The following is a 24082-nucleotide window of genomic DNA, read 5'->3' as shown; positions in this document are numbered from 1 at the left end:
AAGATTTTTGTCAGCTTAACTTTGCTAACAGATTTATGATTATTTAATTTTTGAGATTTATCTTTAAACAGATAATTATTTCATCATACTTCTTGAAACAAGATTTACTCTGATAATTTTAGTAACCATATTCACAATCATGAAAACAATTTGGATTTTTTTTGCAAAACATCGTTTACTATCAAAAGTTTGAGATATATACATAGAGCATCATGGCTCCCAAAATCACTACCTTAATCGCGTACGCATAAAGAAGCAAAACTGCAAAGGAGACATGCCATGGTACACATGATTCATTACAAAAAGAGGTGCTGTAATTCTACTTCTAGGGATAAAGCGGCTAAGAAGCCTAAAAACTCGGCCTGAAATTCTAAAGTTCCTGGGTGAATGATCAAAGTGTTGTACATGCTGAACAAGTCCTAGCCTTATCAGAATCATGGCTAAGAAAATATCTTGCCTGAGCCTCTGACGCTGGCTGGTACTGATATATATACATCGTCCTCCAAAGAACCACATATACCGACGTCGCTCAATAGGATCAGGAAAGTAAAGACTCTCAAAATGGGGGTGCGTCTATTTAGCGAGCCAAGAGCAGTGAGCACAAAGCAGTGAGTCGAAATAAAGTCCTTGTGAAAGTGAGCAAGTAGGGGCATGGTATGATGTTAAGCGAGCATGTAATGTTAAAGAGAAGAGTGAAACCATAGTGCAACTCTATAATGAACAGAACAAAGAAGACTAAAAAAGTTTAAAAATGACTATTGCAAATAAAGCATTTTCAAATGAATGGTGCGGATATAAAAAATCACTACAAAACTCATACTACTTGGCTCGCTAAAAAGACGTTGAATTGGTCATTGAGCTACTAATAGAAACAAACTATTGTTTGCAACCACATGGAAACCACAGCGACCAGAGAGCATAGAAATCAAGCCATTAAGATGCACACCAATTTTAATAGCCATACCACTGACACAACAATATAATACTCTTTAGAAACCATAACCATAGGATTTAAAAATTTTATAATCCAAATAAAAATTATCCAACAATCAGCTACATGCTATTGTAAAAAACATTCAGAAGCATAACATCCATCAAAACATTACTTCCAATAGTCCCAAAAAAATGATTGTCTCAATTAAAAAAAAGACTATCTCTAATGGCATTCTGATGTAGACATGTGATCCTCATAACTGCAAGAGACACAAAGAAAAGAAAATAAGCTTTATCAATACAAAATTATTCTCTACTAACATATTTATCTTTTCAACATGCATACCTTTGCTGAGTATGGTTCTAACAGGTGATCATAGATCCGCTCATCCTTGTCTAACATTATGACATTGCGATCCATAAATGCTGCCACTAGCCCAAGAGTTCCAGTGCCAGCAAACAAATCCAAAATCGTGTCCCCAGGACGACTGAAGACAGAGACGATGTATTTGCTAAGCCGCTGACCTCTCTGACAACCGCCCTGCCATGGTCTACCCTTTCTCTTCACCAGATCCTCCGATGGCACTCTTGAAAATGCACACAAACCATTAACCATATGCCATAAAGATCACCGAAAATCATTTTAAATTCTATCTTGATTTGAATGCATACATACATGTCAAAGATAAGATCTTGCCCTACATCAAGATCATCACCTAGTGCCAAATCCCTTAGTTGATCCCCATGCATCACAAAGCTTGTAGCAGGAGATGTTGAGCGAACAAAAACAGCCAATATTAGACAAGATGTCCTACAAGCAAAGACACATTGGTTGTTCATGCATTTTCACCTTAAATGGGACAAAGAAGATTTGCACAAATGACAGCCCCAAAGAGAACAACACCAATACCTGGGTAGTAATCATTTGCCCCATCTTCTTCCCAATAGGTGGAGTACACCTCACAACCTGTCTATGATAAATGCCAAACCCAACGCTCTGTGCAACCTGCTCAATGGTCACTCCTTCTTCCATAGTGTAAAGGAATGTAAAGAAGCCTCGATCCGAGAGACAAGAATCAACAACTTTAAAAGTAGAGTCATACATGCCATCCCCAATCTTATTCCAATATGGAACCTTGTTTGCAACACAACCTCCAATGATGATATTTGAGGGGAAGTCTGCAAATATCAACTCCACACAGTAATCGGACCCTCTACTCTTGACATTCCCTACTGTGCAAATAACATTCATGGCATCAAGCACTTGCTTTCCCAATGAGGATGCATCCTCCATGTTCACAAAAGTAGCTGCAAGGTCCTCAATACTGACATTGAAGGCATAAATGGTTCCTATAGACAGGTTTTTGACATTTAACACACATAGTCTCAAGTCAAAACAATCGGATCACGATAGAGATGAGGTAGGAAGCTCACATACCTGGAGCTTGCAATGTCTTAGTTATGATGTCAATTGGTTGTATCCCGCCTGCACTACTATTGGATGTCTGTTGTTGACTCTGCTCCCTATTTGCTTCCATTGCTCGATTCACCTCCAATGCACGATTCACTATTTCCCTCCCTAAATTCACTGGCAATGACTTACGAAAAGAAGCCGATGCAATCGATGTTGCATGTGATGTGGATGTGGCCTCATTATGATCAATTTGCTGGCTACGAAGCTCCAATATAGACTTATGTTGGCGATACAGATCAAGCTCCTCCTCAGGCACATGGTTTCTTTCAAGGTCCAACCACCACGGGCAGAAACGAGACTCTATGCTTGACATGGCCTGTTCAATGACAAACATGGGTAAACACAACTCACCCTCAATATGAACATGTTTCTCAATCATGGATTCAAAATGACAAATTCAATCACTTACTCTTCCAAGCTTCAAATCGGCATACATATAAGATTGATTGTCAACACAAAGCCACACACTAGCGAGAGGGGGCAAAATATCCAATTGGTGCTCCTCAATTTCAGAAAGCAACCATCTGCAAGCCAAAACCCAAATGATAAAACAACACACAGAAAGAAGCATGCATGTTTTTTAACAAGGAATATCTGGGTTATGTTGGAGGAAAACCTATAAACGACTCGCCGTGCAGCACTTTGTAGGCCTGGTTGATGGTCAATATCATGGCTAAATTTTATGCCTCCTTCGTGCACTTTGAAAGCCCTTTTGAAGTACTTTCTTCTGCATAGAACAACAAAAGAGGTGAATCGGCTCTCACCTGGCAACCTGACTCGATCGGCATTTTTAATATCATTTTGGATTCTCAAACCCAGCTCCGTGATCTGAAGCCAGTAGGAGTACATGTGCAGCCATTCCCTAACCTTTGTCTTATCATTTGGCATACCCTCAAGTGATCGCACTGCAGCCTGAGAGTTGTCCAATAGCTTGACAATGTGAGCCTTATCTGTGTCTCTGATGCAAGCAGAACCTATCATATTGAGCTTTTCCTCTGTGGCCACATGATTGGTTGACGCGTGCCATGGGAGGGAGAGCACTGCACACCAAAAGGCCTCACCGTTGGAGGGATCAGCAATCCTTGCATATTTTGATGTTTTTCCTCTGTAGAGAACTTCTACCTTTCGAGTCACGTTCTCCCTAGCAGACTCGGCAAGTGGTCCATTTGATGCCTCATCAATTTTTTGCTCCATCTCATCCTTGAACAAGAGCCAAGTCATAATCTGGATTGGCAAATGAAGCCAACTAGGCCTTCCTCTGGCAGATGCACTCTGCATCTCTCTCTCAACCCATAGCTTGTCCTCATTGTCCAAATGTGCCATGAGAGTTGTTAGGTCGGCGGACTCTCCCAATCTTCCTAGTTGAAATAGACGATCACCAAATGTGGTTGGCACAAATGCATAATCATGCGTCCTACAAAACAAAGAAAAAATATGTTAATATTCTTGAGTACAAACAACTTACTTGACATAGAAGGAGACTCTGATAACAAATTAACTTACTTGTTCAACCTGGACAATGAAAACAAAAGCTCACACACATCCCTCCGCTCGAACACATAAAATTTACAGAGAACACAACAATGCATGGACAAATCCCCTTGAAACCCTGTAATAAAACACAAAATTAGGAAGGACAAAGAAGCATAAGAAACTATAACATCCCAATGAGAACTCACCTGTAGAAATGCAGTCCATCCAAGCATTGTGTCGATTATTACCATCAAGAATATGCACCATTTTTCGGCTCAAGTACGGACCCCAATCGGGGTCAAGTGCAAGAGTTTCCTCAAATTGTTGATTCACAGTCCTCCAATGCTCATCCCAAGATTCCTCCCTCTCTTGTGTCAATGGTGTCTCCTCCCCTTCCAAGTCCATAATTGATACTGTGAAAGCTCCCATGCTCTCAATGTACCCACCTAGTTTTTTGAAGCTTCGAGTAAGAGACTTATCTGTTGAGGGAGAAACCTTTCGGATTGCCTCTGTCTGGATCATCCTACAGAGAGGAAAACGTGGAGGTGGAGACCTAAATTTGACTCCTACCCTATCTAAAAAGGCTTGTGGAGTAGATGTCTCTAGAATCTTCCCAAAAATATCAACCTTATTTTTTTTCTGCTTGCTTCCTTCAGTTTGGGTTGTGACAACTGTTTCTTCTTGATCCTCTAGTGGATGTGTGTTCTCTTCCCCCTCTATCTCTCTCCCAGTATCCTCAGTATTCTCACCTTCATCCTCATTATCACCACCTTGAGTATTCTCACCCTCATTTTGATCACCTTTATTTTGCTTTGCCCCCACTACATTTTGTCCATCCTCCTCATTTCTTTCATCACTATGTAGATGCTGCCTATCCATATCCACCTCCAGGTTAGTGTCATCTATGATATGTACCGCATGCTCTGTAGTAGTAGGGTTTGAGGAGGCGGCTTGCTCCAAAGTGCTAGAAAAATCAGCTTGCCTCCTTGTGTGTCTCGATGAGCTCTCACCTGGGCCAACTTGCACACTCTTTTTCCGCTTAGCAAGAGGTAACTCATCCATTTTTGCACAACAAGAACCTTTCAAGCAAGATGCTCTAGTGAAATGACTCGAACTCATTTGAAAACCAGATAGCCATGCAAAAATACAAGAACAAATCTTCAAATAGTATTCTACTCGTATTGTATAATTAATTGATTATTTTAACAGCAAATTCAGTAATACGACACAAACTTAAAGAAAAGGTGGCACATTCACTAAAGAGATTAAATTCAGCACTGCAACACAATCATCAAACAAAGGTGGCACATTCACTATCCAACAAAACGGCCAACTCATTATAACGAACAGAATATCTTTGAGATTATCATATGGAGTGCTTTGGCCCAAATTCCAAGGCATTCAAAGCCGTATTGAATATTTTAAAAAAATCTCCATTGGAAAATATTTACGGAGCCCTTTTCAGGTGTTCAATTCAAGGCATTCAAATTTATTGGAAAATATATAAAGATTCGGTAGCCCAAATCTGAAGGCATTCAATATTGAGTACTAATAAACTGTAGAAGTGATATTTCGCAATCCAACACTTTTTTAAGGACAAACTTTTTTCTTTTTGTGCTATTGTTCTTTAGATGCACATGTTTGCTGGTCTCCTCTCTCGACTTTGTGAGCCGTTTCTCAACCAAGAAGACATCAAATGTGAGTTTTTTGAGCTTCTTGTATACACAAAGTCTGCATAATATAGACAGTAGTAAGAGAGACAGTCTATGCAATGTGTTTGAGACAGCACCATATAGATAGCATGTTCTTACACTACTCTCTCCAAATTTCTGCCGCCGGGGGGATCCAAGGGGGGCCGGCGGCTGCCATTTAGGCCCCCCTTGGCGGGGGAGTTCGGGGGCAGTGCCCCCGAAGCTTGAAACGAACTCAAAATCGTGATGATTTTTTCAATGCTCGGCAGCAAAACATCCTATTATTTTGTGCGCCGAGCGCACAAATTAATTCAAGAAAAATAGCAAGAGGTAACGCCGCACATCTCATACTGTGTGTGGAGTGTGGCAGCAGCAAAACATCCTATTATTTTGTGCGCTGAGCGCACAAATTCATTCAAGAAAAATAGCAAGAAGTAGCGCCGCACATCTCATACTACTGTGTGTGGAGTGTGGCGGCAGCAAAACATCCTATTATTTTGTGCGCTGAGCGCACAAATTCATTCAGGCAAAATAGCACAAATTCATGGATGATGATACCTTTCTGTGTCTCTTTGTTGGGGAGAAAGATTGGAGTGGGGAGAGGGCCCTGCGCATGAGATCAGCGTTTCTTTGCTGGGGAGACGTATGATGCTTCATGATCGCTTCTCTGCGTGTGTGTTCGAGGAAAGATGCTTCTGTGTGGAGGACGACTAAAAGCCTTAAGTAATTGCTTCATAAGAAGTAGCCGACTACTAAAAACCCTAAGTTAGGCACTGGACAAATTTTTTTATCCTAACACTAATGAATTTAAGGGTTTGGTCAATATTTTTTCGATTTTTTTTAATCTATAGCACAGTTATGCTATGGCATCCAACTGGTAGAGTTTTTGAAATCTAACAGGAGATTATGAAAAAGCGCAAGAACTAACACAAAGCAAATATGTGTGTGTGTGTGTGTGTGTGTGCGTGTGTGTGTGTATACATACACACACGTGTACACACAAACATATATACATATATACATGTACTCTTTTTGATACCCTTCATTATGACTATTTTTGCAATAAATATTTTTATTTGCTTCTACCCATAGTCTTTAAATGAGCCTGGTAAAATTGTATTATGGCTAGTATATGCTATTGATTAGAGCAAGAACATCTAGTATTAAAATATTTTTGGCTAATATTCAATGTAAATTCCTTAATTGTTGTTGTGATTGCATCATGCAGGGAGGCTCGTGTTTTCCTCCATTCTGCAATGGGTGCATGCATCCGAGTCCCCTTCTTGAATGGCAAATGTCTTGTGTCAATCAACATGATCCGGGGGAAGCTTGGAACTATTGGTGGGATAAATGTGGAGGCCTTACTTGAAATTGGAGGAGAGTATGAGCCCATTTGTCCTTTACACTTATATGCAGGGATTGGAGACGAGGCATATTTTATCCTGGAGCATTCATTGTCCTCTGTATATATTGCCAAATCAGAGAATTATTTTGAGACCCCAGAACAAGGCCCCTCAACTATATTTCCTCCCGGTTCTCGAAAGAGTACTCCAATGTAAGTGGCATTAACTTTGACTTTGACATTTTCTGTTTTGCATTGTGCATTGAATTAGAGAGCATTGTGCTTTACAGTGACTTGGACACTGAAGAGATAGAAGAAATCAATGTCCAAGCACATGGGTTATTGCAAGAGGAGATAGAGGTTTCTCCTGTGGAAAAGTGCTTTCAACATTTGGAAGAGGAAGATGTTCAGTTTGATACTGCGGTCTCTTGCTTTCAAATAATCCGCATGTTACCTCCTACTGATGTCTTGCACACTTTAATCCATGATTGTGATTACAAAGGCAAGGTAAAAGAGCTTCCCAAGGTGTACCCAGAGTTCAGTACATATGAGCTTGAAGGTGGGAAAGGTATGGAAGGGATGGAGCAAAAATACGAGGGCAACATTTGGACAAAGCCACAAACGCAAACTAGGGCCAATAAAACTTTTGTTCTTAGGAAGAGCTTCTGCGGGGGAACCTTCCAGTGCATGAATGAGCACTGCTCCTTTAGGACACGTATGAATCAACCAAACAAACTCCATTGGAATGGGCAGCTGATAAAATCTCCAAAATATGGGAATTTAGCAATTGGGAGCTTTGGGAACCTTGAGTGTTTTTTCTGCAAGCATGTGCCAATGTGTCTTAAAGAATGTCTTGCCTGTGTCTATTATTTTATGCCAAAAGAATCAATGCATAGCAGACTATTTATTCATTATGGCAAACATACACACATGGTTTCCAAGGGAATGTGCCGAGCATCGATACGAAATATCAAGGCCTTTGTAGCACGTGCAGTGGGCATCGACCACAACGCTGGGCCCAGAAAGGTACAAATGATTGTGGCAAGGGAGGTGGTTCTAAGAGCATTCACTGATGATGACAAGGCACAGGGAGAATTCATGACAGAGAGGGAGCTACAGGAGATGTCGCAAGAGTTGCAAAGTTTGATAAATGTCAAAAAGTATGTAGGAAGTGAAATTTAGCAAAGAATAGTATGCAATTATCATCTTTAATACACTAAGTATGCTTTATGAATGCAGGGTGAAGCAGATGGTAATGCAAACACGAAAAACAACACGGCCTCTGGGTGAAGGATATGAAGCCATTCTTAATCTAAAAAGAACATGCCATTTTGAGTTCTTCCATGGTTCTCGATTTCCATTGCAAGCCACCACTACTACTGAGCGTTGCTTTATCTTTAAGATGTCTACTATTGGACCTGGTTCTGGGATTGACATTGTTCGGCGAATGGACAAGGATGGTAATGGGGATCTTAATCAAGCATGGGTCTGCTTTGATCATGTGCATCGAGTGGATACTGGATGGCATACAATGGGAGCACATGTTTATGACCACATGTAAGTTACAAGCGGTAGAGAGCATTGCTTAATTTGTGTCTTTAATATAACTCTGTTTCCATTTGTGGCATGCAGGATTGGTGAGCTATTGACAATAGCAACTTGTGAATTTAGAGAAGAGGATGAGGATGCTCAAGTCATGTTTTGGGAAAATATGAATTTGGTAATGGTGGAGCACACAGGGAAGATAGCAAATTTTTTTGGGTTTATGGCGGATGAGGCTGGCGCTAACTGGAATGCAGTGAGACGTGTCTTCAACGACGGAAAGGAGATGATTGAAAGGGAAAGGTCATGTTTATGGCATTGGGAAGACAACCTTCGTGTCCACACGCAGAGGTACATCTATAGCCCACATCAAGAAAAGCACAGGGAGATGTGTGAGAAGTGGAGGACTGCCCCAAACAAAGAAAGTGCCCTTCAGCAATTTCGTAGGATACGAGCATGGTGGGCAACTGGCAAGGCAGCTGATAGAAACATCCCTAAGCTTCTTAGCTGGTTGAGTTGGTGGCACTATAGGGTTAGTCGATGGGGTCATTTCATTTTAAAGGTAATGTTTGTAAGAGATTATTCATTGTATTATTGTGTGCCTCCTACTTATGTGCACTGCATTGTTTTTAATCAATTTCTACCACTCTCTTGTAGGATGGAGAGCCTATTGTCAATGCTCTTGTCCCAAGGACAAATATGTCAGAGACCAAGCATGCAAGCTGGTTGGCAGGGGAGGGGTATAGGCAAAAGATTAGTCTTTATGATGCTTGTGTGACAGATCTAATCAATGCTTACTTCCAATGTGCCAGACAACTGGCTTTCTTGGAAGGAAAATACACAGGTTGTGGGCCTACATTGGAGCTTTTGGTTGAGAGAGCTCTTTCTCGACAGAAAGCAAGTCCATCCCCAATAGCTACCTCACGAGCAGTGGATGATACAGTGGCGGGGACCCCTATGTTTTCAAATAGGGTAAAATTCAAGGGTGAGAATAAAACTATTCGAGCCAAAAGGCCACTACACGACTCGACAGAAGAAAACTTTGGCAACTCTAGCCATAGGCCTGAGTTTAACTATGTGACAAGAGAGAGGTTAGAGCCTGCAACAATAGAGGTCGATGAGCGATGCAAAGTTTTAGAGAGCCTTGAAAGTGATGTGCATGATACAAAGTGGGCCTTGCGGAGGATACCAACAGTGAATCGAGTTGAGTGCAACCACTGGGCATCAGGGAAAAAGTGTAGCTCAAGGTTGCGAGGGGGTGATGTCAGTCCTTGTTTTTGGAGTGATTGTCAACTATCCTCCTGCAAAAAGGAGAAGTATTGCTATTTTTGTAATACAGATGTTAGGCACACTTGGAAAATTACAAAGACAATATTACATCCACCAGAGGATGTCCCTTGTGTTTGGCCCATTGCTAAAGGTACCAAGTTACAAGTGAAAGAAGCCTGCAAGCTTATTAGAGCAGGATATGACATTGGTATTCCTCTTGAGTTTTTTCTAGAAAAGGAGCTTGCAAAAGGCACTAGCGAGACAAACAAGGAGGTGAAACAATTTCCATATCGACGAGGAATTTCAAAGGCTGCATTTGGTCAAATCATTGCAGCCTTAGATATGCATGCAGAAGTTGTAGGCAGCCATATACATATAGAAGGGGTAAAGGAAACATTTAGTATTAATCCATTGACCAATGGGAGCCAAGACACACCTCTGATAGAGGTCACTATTCAGAAGAATCCAATGTGTTCATGTGTGGAGTTCAGAGATAGAGTGGCCAAGAAAAGACCATATCTTGCATGCAAGCACATATACTTTGTGTTCTTAATGATTCTTGGACAGGATGTGAACAACAATATGCATATTCATCAAGTTTGTATTTCTGAGAGAATTGTAAAAGACATGCTAACTAAGTCTATTAGAAGTCATCCTCAACAGCTTTAGGAACCTGCAACCCACTTTAGTTGAAATATGTATGGGGGTCATGTCATACCAGATGAACCGTAGTACTTGTTTTGGAAATGTTTTGGTTATTTTATAAATTTTCCTGTCTATTGTCTTTTGTTTGCTAATGGCTCTCCAACATTGTGAATACTATAGATTCAATATCTTTTTAGCGAGCCAAGCAATATGGGTTTAATAGTGATTTTTTGTATCTGCACCATTGGTTCGAGAAAAAAAATTATTGCAATGGTCATTTTAGAACATTTCATGTCTTCTTTGTTTGATTGCTACAGAATTGCACTGTGGTTCCACTCTTCTCTTTAACATTTCATGCTCGCTTAACATCATACCATGCCCCTACCTGCTCACTTTCACAAGAACATGAGCTCTACTCATTGCTTTGTGCTCGCTGCTCTTGGCTCGCTTTTTGACCACCCCCTCAAAATGGCATGCGAGTCTCACTCTGCTTACTCGGGTCGTATCAGAGTTGATGAGGTGCTCGAATGCAAAGGCTATAATATCCTGACTCTCAGAGAGTTCAGGAAGGCTAGATAGATTCGGGGTATCCATCTACAAATTTCCAATTCGATTTATGAGTTTTCAATTTTTGAAGTTCATTCAACATAATATTAATAAGTGAAAACATTATTTCCTAGATTTACTTTAAAATTTTAAGCAATTTCTGTTGCTATTACGTAAATTTACAATAGGGCTCTGATACCAACTGTGAGATCCCACTGCCCCCTCCGCACACCGGATTCCCGGTAGCTAGCTGCGGAAGCAGCTCCCTCATTCACGGGGTAGGGTTTCCTGCTCCCAGCCTCGCCCTCGAATGTCTGGGCACGAGACTAAGTTGGTGGTCATTCCGAAAACCGAAACTGGAAAAATTTCCCATGCCCAGAAAACGGGGACGATTCCACCATATTTTTTTTCTTAACAAATTTTTCTAAACGAAGTCAAGATACTGAACTAACCTTCATCTGAATAAACGAGATAGAAGGGAAACTATTACAGACTTAACTTGAAGGGATCAACGCTTTTTTCCTAATTGAATCAGGCACAGCCGTTGATCTATTCATTAGAGAAGTCTTCAGGCTTTTATTTAACTATTCGAGTTCTAAACGTATTCCTATTAATCAATTTTATTATTAAAACTCTACTGATTCCAGCCCATGGGTTAGCCACCACCGCCCAACCACCACTGGAATTGGTAGAACCAGGCAAGTACTCACCCACCCATGATTGAATGTCTTTCTTAACTTTTGCTTTAGAATACAGATACGCACACACTCCTCTTTAAACTTTAACTTATAAAACAATCCATTGACAAACAATTATTGGTTATAGAAATCATAGCTCAAAAATTCCATCGAATCCTTGTTTCTCACAAAAAACTATATCACTCTTTGGACTCTCCATTGAGACCAGCTGGTCAGCACAACAAGATCTAGTAACAGATTACAATAAACATTGGTCCATCATATAATATATATCTTCCACGACATGTACGCATGGGTGTCCTAAGCAACACGAGCCCGTGTGTCGCCTGGTTAGAATCCTCCAGGATCCTCGTTAGGTGTCCTGGCACTTCACTCAAGGACTGCTTCGTAAGCCCTCGCAAGCACACCATTTTTTACCATACCAAGGCTGGTCAAGACCTGGGCAGGTTTTTACCGCATGAGCCGTCCTTTGAACACTCCCCGCCAGCTGTTGCAACCGAACTTCCCTAAGAAAAACACATATACCAAATGCTCCCTCCCCAGCATTGTGGCGTAAGACAGTCCTTTGAGAAAAACAGGGTTTCTATGCAAGTTTTCAATTTTTATTTTCTCTTGAATATAATGAGTATATCTTAAACCTCTATACCAATACTTCTAGATCGCAGGTCTGAATTCCAACAAAATTTCTAGAATTCTGTAACCTTGATCCTCAGATCAAAATCAAAGGGTCTTATTTTGATGTCAGATTCGATGGGTGATTTAAGTGAATTTTTCGGAACTGGTCACATCGTCTTTTCCTGGAACTGACGAAGGAGTTATGTCTTGGTCATAGTTTGATTTAGGGTTTGAGTCTGGAAAAGTTCTCCCTAAACTATCTTTCTCGAAGGGTAATATTTCAATTACTACTTTACTGAATTTCATTCATTGAGTATTTGCTTAACTAAATTCAAAACTAATCACGAATTTGTGAGGAATAAATTAATTATCTATCTAAAATTCCGACTTCGATAGTTTTTTTGAGTTTTCTCATTACCATCCTAGAGAATATGAAACGGTAGAATTTTCTCTCACAGAGTATTTATTTATTCATTTAACAATATTCATGGGATTTAAACATAAGATTCAAGAGAACTCTTATTTTGATATAAAAATTCTGTATGCATCTATTTATGCATAAAATCCAACTTCTATGGAAATAACACTTTTATATAAAAGAAAATCCTTTATGCATAAAAATCAATTTTGATGAAAGTAACACTTTTATAATAATAAAAAATTCTTTTATGCATCTATTTATGCATAAAAATCAATTTTAATGAAAGTAACACTTTTATAATAATAAAAAATTCTTTTATGCATCTATTTATGCATAAAAATCAATTTTGATGAAAGTAACACTTTTATAATAATAAAAAATTCTTTTATGCATCTATTTATGCATAAAAATCAATTTTGATGAGAGTAACACTTTTATTAAAAAAATTCTTTTATGCATCTATTTATGCATAAAAATCAATTTTGATGAAAGTAACACTTTTATAAAAAAAAAGTTTTCTTTATGCATCTATTTATGCATAAAAATCAATTTTGATGAAAGTAACACTTTTATAAAAAAATATTCTTTTATGTATAAAATTCAATTTTAATGAAAGTAACACTTTTATAATAAAAAAATCTTTTATGCATAAAAATCAATTTTGATGAAAGTAACACTTTTATAATAAAAAAATTATTTTATGCATTCAAATCAATTTTGATGAAAGTAACACTTTTATGACAAAAAAATTCTTTAATGCATCTATTTATGCATAAAAATCAATTTTGATGAAAGTAACATTTTTATAATAAAAATATTTCCAAATATGCATCTTTCTATGCATAGAATTTAAATCTAATGAAAATCACACTTTTATAATAAAAAAATATCCAATATGCATCTTTCTATGCATAGAATTTAAATCTAATGAAAATCACTCTTTTATAATAAAAAGAAATTATCCAATATGCATTTTTCTATGCATAGAATTTAATTTTAATGAAAATAACACTTTTATAATAAAAATATTTTTACTATGCATAGAATGAAAATAACACTTTTAGAATACACAAACGATGGGGATTACTCTTTTTGAATCATAAAAGATAATACTTATTTCACAAAATTTAAGAAAATTTTGCCATAACTTCCTTTGTATGGCTGACCATTTTCTAATTTTTTCTATCCTCAAGTTACTTAAAAATTATCCCAAATGGTTTAAAGCATTCTAAACTAATCAAATTCCACTTTTAAAAGAGAAACAATATGAAAATTTTAATTCTAACAATTTGATTACATAACTAGGATAAAGAAGGGCTAAATTCAAGAATGAAGAGAGGGGGAAAGCCTTTCCAACAAGACATAACACCATTTTTCATTTTAAAGAAAATAAAAATTAGAAAACCATTAAAAGGAATAAAGAAAAAGTAGGATTTCTAGCTTACATGAATTTCTGTGAGCTTTCCTTTGGCTTGATGGTTTAAGGGATCTACTTTTGTTTGCAACAAGAGTGGCCACCAATTCTTTTGAAGAGGAAATGGTCAAAAACTAATGAATTATCAATAAATTCACTGTTTTTGGCTCTGGGGAGAAGTAGAGTAACAGTGCATAAAACACTATTAACCTTCTACAAAGGGGGAGGCTTCTATTTATAGGAAAAAGTGAGCTTCTAACCAAGCAAACTGATTCTAGAATTTTCTAGATCAGTTTGTTCAATTTTTGACCATTTTTGGAGTCAGTTTAGCTTACTTTTTGGAACTAGACTTGAATTAGGAGGGAGGAGAGATGAAATATCTCAATATTTGAGAATTTAAAACTCCACCACACATGTGAAATAGGCACCTCCTTCATGAGGGGGAATCCCCACTCTGAGATGTCAAAAATTCATTTTTTTAGTATTTCCTTTGGTCCTTAGTCCACTCTTCATCTTATGTGAGTATTTACTCATTTTTGGGGGGATTTTCTTTATTTCTTCAATTTATCTTCTCCCTACATTTGGATGAATCTGATTAGCCCCTCAGAACCTTAATCTAAAATTTTTAGAAAATCTGGACCCTTTAGGATAAGGCCTTTTGAATAGATTATAATTTGTTTCTAATGCACCTTCAGAAAATCATTTTGAACTTCTGTTTCGGGGGAATTTATTTTAATAAGGTGAGATATTTTTCCATCCAAAAATATTTAAAAACTGAATCACCTCTCTCTAGAAGATTTTCTCTCTCTAGGTCAAAACAGACAGAAACAAGATCTTTTATATTTCTGAAGAGGGATTTGATTACAAGAGAAGATACTGGACTTCTTGAGAGGCTAGGAAGGAATCTTACATTCTCTCCCACTTGAAAAACGCAAGATGTCCTCATCTCGCAAACTGGGGGTAATCCCGCACAACAGTTCGGCTTCTTTCTCCCAGGTGGCATCTTCAAAAGGATAGAACTTCCATTTGACCATCAGAATTCTATTCTTGAGAACCTTTTCTCGAACATTAAGGATTTCTTCAGGTTGGAGTTCCATCTACGCTTGGGTTGAAGAAGTTAAGATTTCATCATCAAGCACATGATTCGGGCTTGGTACATACTTTTTAAGAAGGCTGATATGAAATACATTATGTACTTTGAGATGAGGAGGCAGAAGAAGCATGTAGGCTAAGTCACCTACTTTCTTTGTAATCAAATATGGCCCAAAATAACTGGGGATAACTTCTTGTACTTCCCAAGAGATAGAGAACTTTTTTTGGGGCGTACTCAAATGAAGACCATATCTGCTTCTTCGAATTTTTTGTCTGTCCTCTTCTTATCTACGTACTATTTCTGTCTATCCTGGGCAGCTTTTATATCTTTGCAAATTGACTGCACCTACTGCTCCATGTCGTCAAGCATCTGTATGGACATCTCGACCCTAATCAATGGGTCGGGCCAAGTTAATAGAGTTAAACAATCTTGTCCATACATAGCTTTGAAAGGGCTCATCCCAATACTTCGGTGATAAGAAGCATTGTAGGCGAACTCGACTAGGTGTAGAAAGCTTGGCCTCTTCTTGGGTTCCCTGCCATAGCATGACCGAAGTATATCTTCGATTACTTGGTTTACCCTTTCTGTTTGACCATTGGTCTCAGGGTGGTAAGCTGTGTTGAGATCCAAGAAAGTTCCTACTGCTTCGAAAAATGCAGTCCAGAATCTTGACGTGAATTTGGGATCTCAATCACTTACTATTCTTCTGGGTAGGCCATGCAATCTGAAGATTTCCTTGAGGAACACTTTGGCCATATCCACTGCAGGTGTAGGTTTCTTTTACTGGAATCAGATGGGCAACTTTGGTTAGTCTATCAACAACTACCACGAAAATGGAGTTGTAACCTGATTGCATTGAAGGTAATCCATTAATAAAATCCATACTAATACATCATCCACTTCATCTAGGGGATGTCTAATGGATGTAACTTCCCATGCATTTTTACTCTCTCGGCCCTGACTTTCTGACAGGTCAGGGCCGAGAGGTACCTGATTAAGCACATCCTTTTTTAGACCAGGCCAAAAGAAGCTTTTCTTCACAGACATGTAAGCTTTGATGAAACCTAGATGTCCTGCAATAAGGCTATCATGGGCTTCATTAAGAATTTGACCCTTAGTTCCCTTATCATTGGGAATGCATAGCTTGGCGATTATAATACATAATGCCATCATCCAGGCTGTACCCTTGAATTCGGTTCAACTCCTGTGGAGTTTTGCTTTCCTACATAAGTAGGGCAGCAATAGGGCCAAAGAATCTATCCTGCATGATGATTTCTGATTTAAGACTAGCTTATGCAAGCATCCAGGGGAAATAAATGAATGAGTATTACCTAAATCAATCAAAAGCTTAAAAGTCTTACCCTGATACTCAACTGGAGTATGGATGACACAGAATTGACGGTTTGGCCCTTGGTTTTCAACTGCTGCATAAATCTGTCCTCTTTCCTCTTCCACTACTTCTGCTATTGTGACTGCTGTAGCTGCTGCTGCAGTCTGAGGCAGAACTCTTTCTCTTTGGTTGCCCCAGTTCTGGGAAGGAGTTATGAGGCTACTCTGGACAGAGGCAGATGGCTCAGGTGGAGTTCTCCTGGGATTTCCCGGATTTTGACGAGATGTGACTGATAGGAAGGGGTTGGTCTCTGCACTCTCGGTCCTTGACTTCCCTGTCCCCTTAACATGGCAGGAGTCTGGCAGTCTTTCAGCTGGTGACCAAAACCCTGACATCCAAAACACCGGTTCTCACTTCTGAGCTCATCCCTCTGAATCCTTGAAAGAGGTGGGGCTCCTGAGAAAGTGTTCTATGGAGAGGGTTTTCCTTCACTTCTAAATCTCCCAGTATCCTGATTCTGATTTGTGCCTTGCTGCCTCTTTGGGGGAGGAAAGTTTGAAGTACTTCCGGGGGTTTGGAATCTTTTAAAGTTAGAGGGTGTTTGGCTTTGGCGGGACCTTAACAACAAAGGCCTTGGCAAATTCCTTTGCCATTCTTACTGCTTCGGCCATTGAGACAGGTTTGGCATTCTTCACTAAGGTGTCCAATGGCTCGTTCATTCTTCGAATGAATCTGGCCATCAGCTGCTCTTCATCCAATTGCAGGGGATATTTAAGGAGAAGGGCAAAGACCTGATGGTACTCTTCAATTGTCCGGCTATCCTACTTTAGTTCCAAGAACTCATTCATTTTAGTTTCAAGGAAGCCCAAAGGATAAAACCACTTTCTGAGGTAAGCTTTAAGATCGGTCCAAGTCTGGGTATTCCGGTTGAGACGGTTAGTCTCGCAGTGATTCCTCCAAGCGACCCTGGCCGTTTCCACAATCTTTAACCTGGCGAGAGCCATCTTGCTTCTCTCATTGTAGCCAGTTACATCAAGGTATTCTTCCATAGCCTCAATCCACTTTTCCACTACTTCACCTAACTGTTCCCCTTCACCCTTGAAGGGACCAGGTTGGGATCTGTGCAGGGCTTTACGAACATTCGGATCTAACTCTTCCTGATCGGTTAGAGGATCCAGTTACCTTGCATGGGCCGCGCGCCTCATGACTCTGACAAAACAAGATTTTTGTCAGCTTAACTTTGACAACAGATTTATGATTATTTAATTTTTGAGATTTATCTTTAAACAGATAATTATTTCATCATACTTCTTGAAACAAGATTTACTCTGATAATTTTATTAACCATATTCACAATCATGAAAACAATTTGGATTTTTTTTGCAATCGTTTACTATCAAAAGTTTGAGATATATACATAGAGCATCACGGCTCCCAAAATCACTGCCTCAATCGTGTATGCATAAAGAAGCAAAACTGTAAAGAAGACATGCCATGGTACACACGATTCATTACAGAAAGAGGTGCTATAATTCTACTTCTAGGGATAAAGCGGCTAAGAAGCCTAAAAACTCGGCATGAAATTCTAAAGTTCCTGGGTGAATGATCAAAGAGTTGTACATGCTGAACAATTCCTAGCCTTATCAAAATCATGGCTAAGGAAATATTTTGCCTGAACCTCTGACCCTGATTGGTACTACTATTAATACATCGTCCTCCAAAGAACCACATATACTGACGTCGCTCAATAGGATCAGGAAAGGAAAGACTCTCAAAATGGCGTGCGAGTCTCACTCTGCTTACTCGGGTCATATCAGAGTTGATGAGGTGCTCGAATGTAAAGGCTATCATATCCTGACTCTCGGCGGAGAGTTTAGGAATGCCAGATAGATTCGGAGTATCCCATCTATAAATTTCCAATTCGATTTATGAGTTTTCAATTTTTGAAGTTCATTCAACATAATACTAATAAGCAAAAACATTATTTTCTAGATTTACTTTAAAATTTTAAGCAATTTCTGTTGCTGTAACGTAAATTTAACAGGGCTCTCATACCAACTGTGAGATCCCACTGCCCCCTCCGCACACCGGATTCCCGGTAGTAGCTGGCAGCGGAAGAAGCAGCTCCCTCATACGCAGGGCAGGGTTTCTCGCTTGCGGCGGCCTCGCCCTCGAATGTCTGGGCACGAGACTAAGCTGGTGGTCATTCCGAAAAGCAAAATTGGGAAAATTCCCCATGCCCAAAAAACGGGGACGATACCACCATATTTTTTTCTTAACGAATTTTTCTAAACGAAGTCAAGATACTGAACTAACCTTCGTCTGAATAAACCAGATAGAAGCGAAACTATTACAGACTTAACTTGAAGGGATCAATGCTTTTTTCCTAATTGAATCAGGCACAGCCGTTGATCTATTCATTAGAGAAGTCTCAGGCTTTTATTTAACTATTCGAGTTCTAAACGTATTCCTATTAATCAATTTTATTATTAAAACTCTATTGATTCCAGCCTAACCCAATCCGGCCCATGGGTTAGCCACCGCCCATCCCACTGGAATTGGTAGAACCAAACAAGTACTCATAATTGAATGTCTTTCTTAACTTTTGCTTTAGAATATAGATACATACACACTCCTCTTTAAACTTTAACTTATAAAACAATCCATTGACAAACAATTATTGGTTACAGAAATCATAGCTCAAAAATTCCATCTAATCCTTGTTTCTCACAAAAAACTATATCACTCTTTGGACTCTCCGCTGTTGAGACCAGCTGGTCAGCACAACGAGATCCAGTAATAACAGATTACAATAAACATTGGTCCATCATATAATATAATCTTCCACGATATACGCATGGGTGTCCTATGCACCACGAGCCCGTGCATCGCTTGGTTAGAACCCTTTCCTCCTTAGGTGTCCTGGCACTTCACTCATGTTAAGGCTTTGCCTTAAACAAGACTTACACAGACACACACAAGAGACTCTCATTGGAGCATTACTAAGAGACAGAGGGAGAGAAAGAGAGAGAGCCTCGTAACTTAATTCTTGATTGATTTCTCACACACACACACACACGATTACAAGAAGACTCTGGCCCTTTAAAAGACTCCTAACCGACTCCTTAGTGACTCTTCATATTCAAAATGGCCCTTCATATCTTAGTGACTCTTCATATTCAAAATGACCCTTCATATTCCAACCTAATGACACTTCCGACGACAACTTAAATGACATCTTTAATGACACTTCTAATGACAACCTTCCGGACAAATGACACTTCTAATGACACTCTCTACACTTGGCACGCCCGAGGGAACAGTTGCGAAGCAATTGAGAACCCACTACACCCTTGAGAGAGGTCAAATGCCTTATCCCAGGGTTTACATTCATTTTTGAGACAATAAATGACAAGTTTGCAAATCTCGTCTCGGCATCGATTCACCAAAAGATTCCTCCATCAACTCGTCCAAGATTGTGCTTCTTGTAGGCTTTGCATCGCCAGGTGGTACATCTAGTCTCTTGCCTGGTATGTCCCCTTCAGATCACTCCATCCTTGCAAAAAGTCACCCACTTGAATCTGCGTCCAAAAGCTCCTCCTGATGTCGACACCTTGAGAGACTTGAATCTCATCGGCTCTTTGTATCCAATCAGCATCCTTGACTTCATTATAGATATGCACATCTGCGCATGAATGCCCCCTTGAATTACTGAAATAAAAACAACCATACATAATTCTAAAAATATTAATGGCTTCTCTGATTCGCCCTTCTGCAACAGGATCTTCCCCCTTTCGGCCTGCACCAACGCCTTCAACTTCACTCCTCCTTGCGACTGCTTATTATTCAAAAACTCCTCCATGAGTGCTGCACTAAATGCCCCTACTTCGAATTCAGCCCATCTTCTAAAAGCAAGCGAAATCATTGCATCTGATATAATATCCGAACTGCTCACATCGAATGAATTTGAAATAGTGTCACCACGTTGCTTGAGCCCCAACGAAATTGCTTCCTTTGCTGAATTATACGGATTGCTCACATTAAACATTACCCTTATTGGGTTGTGAACTTGCCATCTCCACTCATCAATACAGTCGGCAACCCTTACTTGACTTTGATTACGCCAGCCTCCTTCTACACTTTGCCCTGCTACAACACCTAACTGCATTTGATAGCCAATTCCTTTTGCTGCTCCGCCAAATTGCTTTATTCAGCACACACCTCCGCTAGTAGGAGAAAATAGGATACCCAACGTTGATCGCCAAGTGTTAAGGCTTTGCCTTAAACAAGACTTACACAGACACACACAAGAGACTCTCATTGGAGCATTACTCAGAGACAGAGGGAGAGAAAGAGAGAGAGCCTTGTAACTCAATTCTTGATTGATTTCTCACACACACACACACACACACACGATTACAAGAAGACTCTGGCCCTTTAAAAGACTCCTAACCGACTCCTTAGTGACTCTTCATATTCAAAATGACCCTTCATATCTTAGTGACTCTTCATATTCAAAATGACCCTTCATATTCCAACCTAATGACACTTCCGACGACAACTTAAATGACACTTCTAATGATAACTTTTCAAACAAATGACACTTCTAATGACACTCTCTACAACTCAGGGACCGCTTCGTCGGCCCTCGTTCATCGTACCAGAAGTACACCATTTTTTACCATACCAAGGCTGGTCAAGACCTGGGCAGGTTTTTGTCGTATGAGCCGACCTTTGAACACTCCCCGCTAGCTCTTACAACCGAACTTCCCTAAGAAAAACACATGTACCAAATGCTCCCTCCAGCATTCTGGCGTAAGATAGTCCTTTAAGAAAAACAGGGTTTCTATGCAAGTTTTCAATTTTGATTTTCTTTTGAATACAATGAGTATATCTTAAATTCGTATCCCAATACTTCTAGATCACAGGTTTGAATTCCAACATAATTTCTTGAATTCTGTAACCTTGATCCTCAGATCAGAATCAAAGGGTCTTAACTTGATGTCAAATTCGGTGGGTGATTTGAGTGAATTTTCTTGGAACTGACGAAGGAGTTATGTCTTGGTCATAGTCTGATTCAGGGTTTGAGTCTGGAAAGGTTCTCCTTGAACTATCTTTCTCGAAGGATAGTATTTCAATTACTACTTTACTGAATTTCATTCATTGAGTATTTGCTTAACTGAATTCAAAACTAATCACGAATTTGTATGAGGAATAAATTAATTATTTATCTAAAATTCCGACTTCGATAGTTTTTCTGAGTTTTCTCATTACCATCCTAGAGAATATGAAACGGTAGAATTTTCTCTCATAGAGTATTTACTTATTCATTTAACAATATTCATGGGATTTAAACATAGGATTAAAGAGAACTCTCATTTTGATATAAAAATTATGTATGCATCTATTTATGCATAAAATCCAACTTCTATGGAAATAACACTTTTATATAAAATAAAATCCTTTTATATGCATCTATTTATGCATAAAAATTGATTTTGATGAAAGTAACACTTTTATAATAATAAAAATTTCTTTTATGCATAAAAATCAATTTTGATGAAAGTAACACTTTTATAATTAAAAAAAATCTTTTATGCATCTATTTATGCATAAAAATCAATTTTGATGAAAGTAACACTTTTATAATAAAAAATTTTCTTTTATGCATAAAAATAAATTTTGATGAAAGTAACACTTTTACTAAAAAAAGTTCTTTTATGCATCTATTTATGCATAAAAATCAATTTTGATGAAAGTAACACTTTTATAATAATTGTTTTTAATGCATAAAAATCAATTTTGATGAAAGTAACACTTTTATAAAAAAATATATTCTTTTATGCATCTATTTATGCATAAAAATCAATTTTGATGAAAGTAACACTTTTATAAAATAAAAAATTCTTTTATGCATCTATTAATGCGTAAAAATCAATTTTGATGAAAGTAACACTTTTATAAAAAAAACTTCTTTTATGCATAAAAATTAATTTTGATGAAAGTAACACTTTATAATAAAAATATTTCCAAATATGCATCTTTCTATGCATAGAATTTAAATCTAAAATCACACTTTTATAATAAAGAAATATCCAATATGCATCTTTCTATGCATAGAATTTAAATCTAATGAAAATCACTCTTTTATAATAAAAAGCAATTATCCGATATGCATCTTTCTATGCATAGAATTTAATTTTAATAGAAATAACACTTTTATAATAAAAATATTTCTACTATGCATAGAATGAAAATAACACTTTTAGAATACACAAACAATGGGGATTACTCTTTTTGAATAATAAAAGATAACACTTATTTCACAAAATTTAAGAAAATTTTACCATAACCTCCTTTGTATGGCTGACCATTTTTTAATTTTTTCTTTCCTCAAGTTACTTAAAAATTATCCTAAATGGTTTAAAGCATTCTAAACTAATCAAATTTCACTTTTAACAGAGAAACAATATGAAAATTTTAATTCTAACAATTTGATTACATAACTAGGATAAAGAAGGGCTGAATTCAAGAATGAAGAAAGGGGGAAAGCCTTTCCAACAAGGCATAACATCATTTTTCATTTTAAAGAAAACAAAAATTAGAAAACCATTAAAAGGAATTTAGAAAAAGTAGGATTTCTAGCTTACATGAATTTCTGTGAGCTTTCCTTTGGCTTGATGGTTTGAGGGATCTACTCTTGTTTGCAACAAGAGTGGCCACCAATTCTTTTGAAGAGAAAATGGTCAAAAACTAATGAACTATCAATAAATTCACTATTTTTGGCTTTGGGGAGGAGTAGAGTAGCAGTGCATAAAACACTATTAAGCTTCTACAAAGGGGGAGGCTTCTATTTATAGGAAAAAGTGAGCTTCTAACCAAGCAAACCGATTGTAGAATTTTCTAGATCAGTTTGGTCAAATTTTGACCGATTTTGAATCAGTTTAGCTTACTTTTTGGAACTAGACTTGAATTAGGAGAGAGGAGAGATGAAATATCTCAATATTTGAGAATTTGAAACTCCACCACACATGTGAAATAGGTGCCTCCTTTATGAGGGGGAATCCCCACTCTAAGGTGTCAAAATTTTATTTTTTTAGTATTTCCATTGGTCCTTAGTCCACTCTTCATCTTATGTGAGTATTTACTCATTTTTGGGGGGATTTTCTTTATTTCTTCAATTTATCTCCTCCCTACATTTGGATGAATCTGATTGGCCCCTCAGAACCTTAATCTAAAATTTTTAGAAAATCTGGACCCTTAGGATAAGGTCTGAACAGATTATAATTTGTTTCTAATGCACTTCTGTTTCGGGGGAATTTATTTTAATAAGGTGAGATATTTTTCCATCCAAAAATATTTAAAAACTGAATCATCTCTCTCTAGAAGATTTTCTCTCTCTAGGCCAAAACAGGTAGAAACAAGATCTTTTATATTTCTGAAGAGGGATTTGATTACAGGAGAAGATACTAGACTTCTTGAGAGGCTAGGGAGGAATCTTACAGACTTATTTTGCAATAGCTGGGAGGGAGTCATCGAGGAACATTGCTCGCGAGACAAAACCTATCGAGGTCTTGATGACCAGCTTGTTGAGAT

The 24082-nt window shown here is 38.2% G+C and overlaps 2 protein-coding genes across 2 annotated transcripts; both read right to left on the bottom strand.

Moving 5' to 3' along the window:
* Positions 1–1088: 1088 nt before the first annotated feature.
* On the bottom strand, positions 1089–1710 carry LOC147628019 (uncharacterized). The gene is made up of 3 exons (XM_086815199.1): positions 1610–1710; positions 1280–1520; positions 1089–1193 (listed from the first exon to the last, which is right to left on the bottom strand). Exons 1-3 carry the CDS (start codon positions 1681–1683, stop codon positions 1188–1190), a joined length of 321 nt encoding a protein of 106 aa, XP_086671325.1. The 5' UTR covers positions 1684–1710; the 3' UTR covers positions 1089–1187.
* A 2196-nt stretch (positions 1711–3906) lies between these two features.
* Positions 3907–4402, bottom strand: LOC147628018 (uncharacterized). Its single transcript, XM_086814294.1, has 2 exons — positions 4087–4402; positions 3907–4016 (listed from the first exon to the last, which is right to left on the bottom strand). Exons 1-2 carry the CDS (start codon positions 4400–4402, stop codon positions 3907–3909), a joined length of 426 nt encoding a protein of 141 aa, XP_086670420.1.
* Between the last annotated feature and the right edge of the window lie 19680 nt (positions 4403–24082).

The sequence above is a fragment of the Cibotium barometz genome, chromosome 20 (assembly GCF_041138505.1).
Source record: "Cibotium barometz isolate CiBa-2024 chromosome 20, ASM4113850v1, whole genome shotgun sequence".
NCBI classification, from domain to species: Eukaryota; Viridiplantae; Streptophyta; class Polypodiopsida; order Cyatheales; family Cibotiaceae; genus Cibotium; species Cibotium barometz.
Note: the sequence above shows the minus strand (reverse complement) of the source record. Positions and strands in the feature narration are given on the sequence as shown.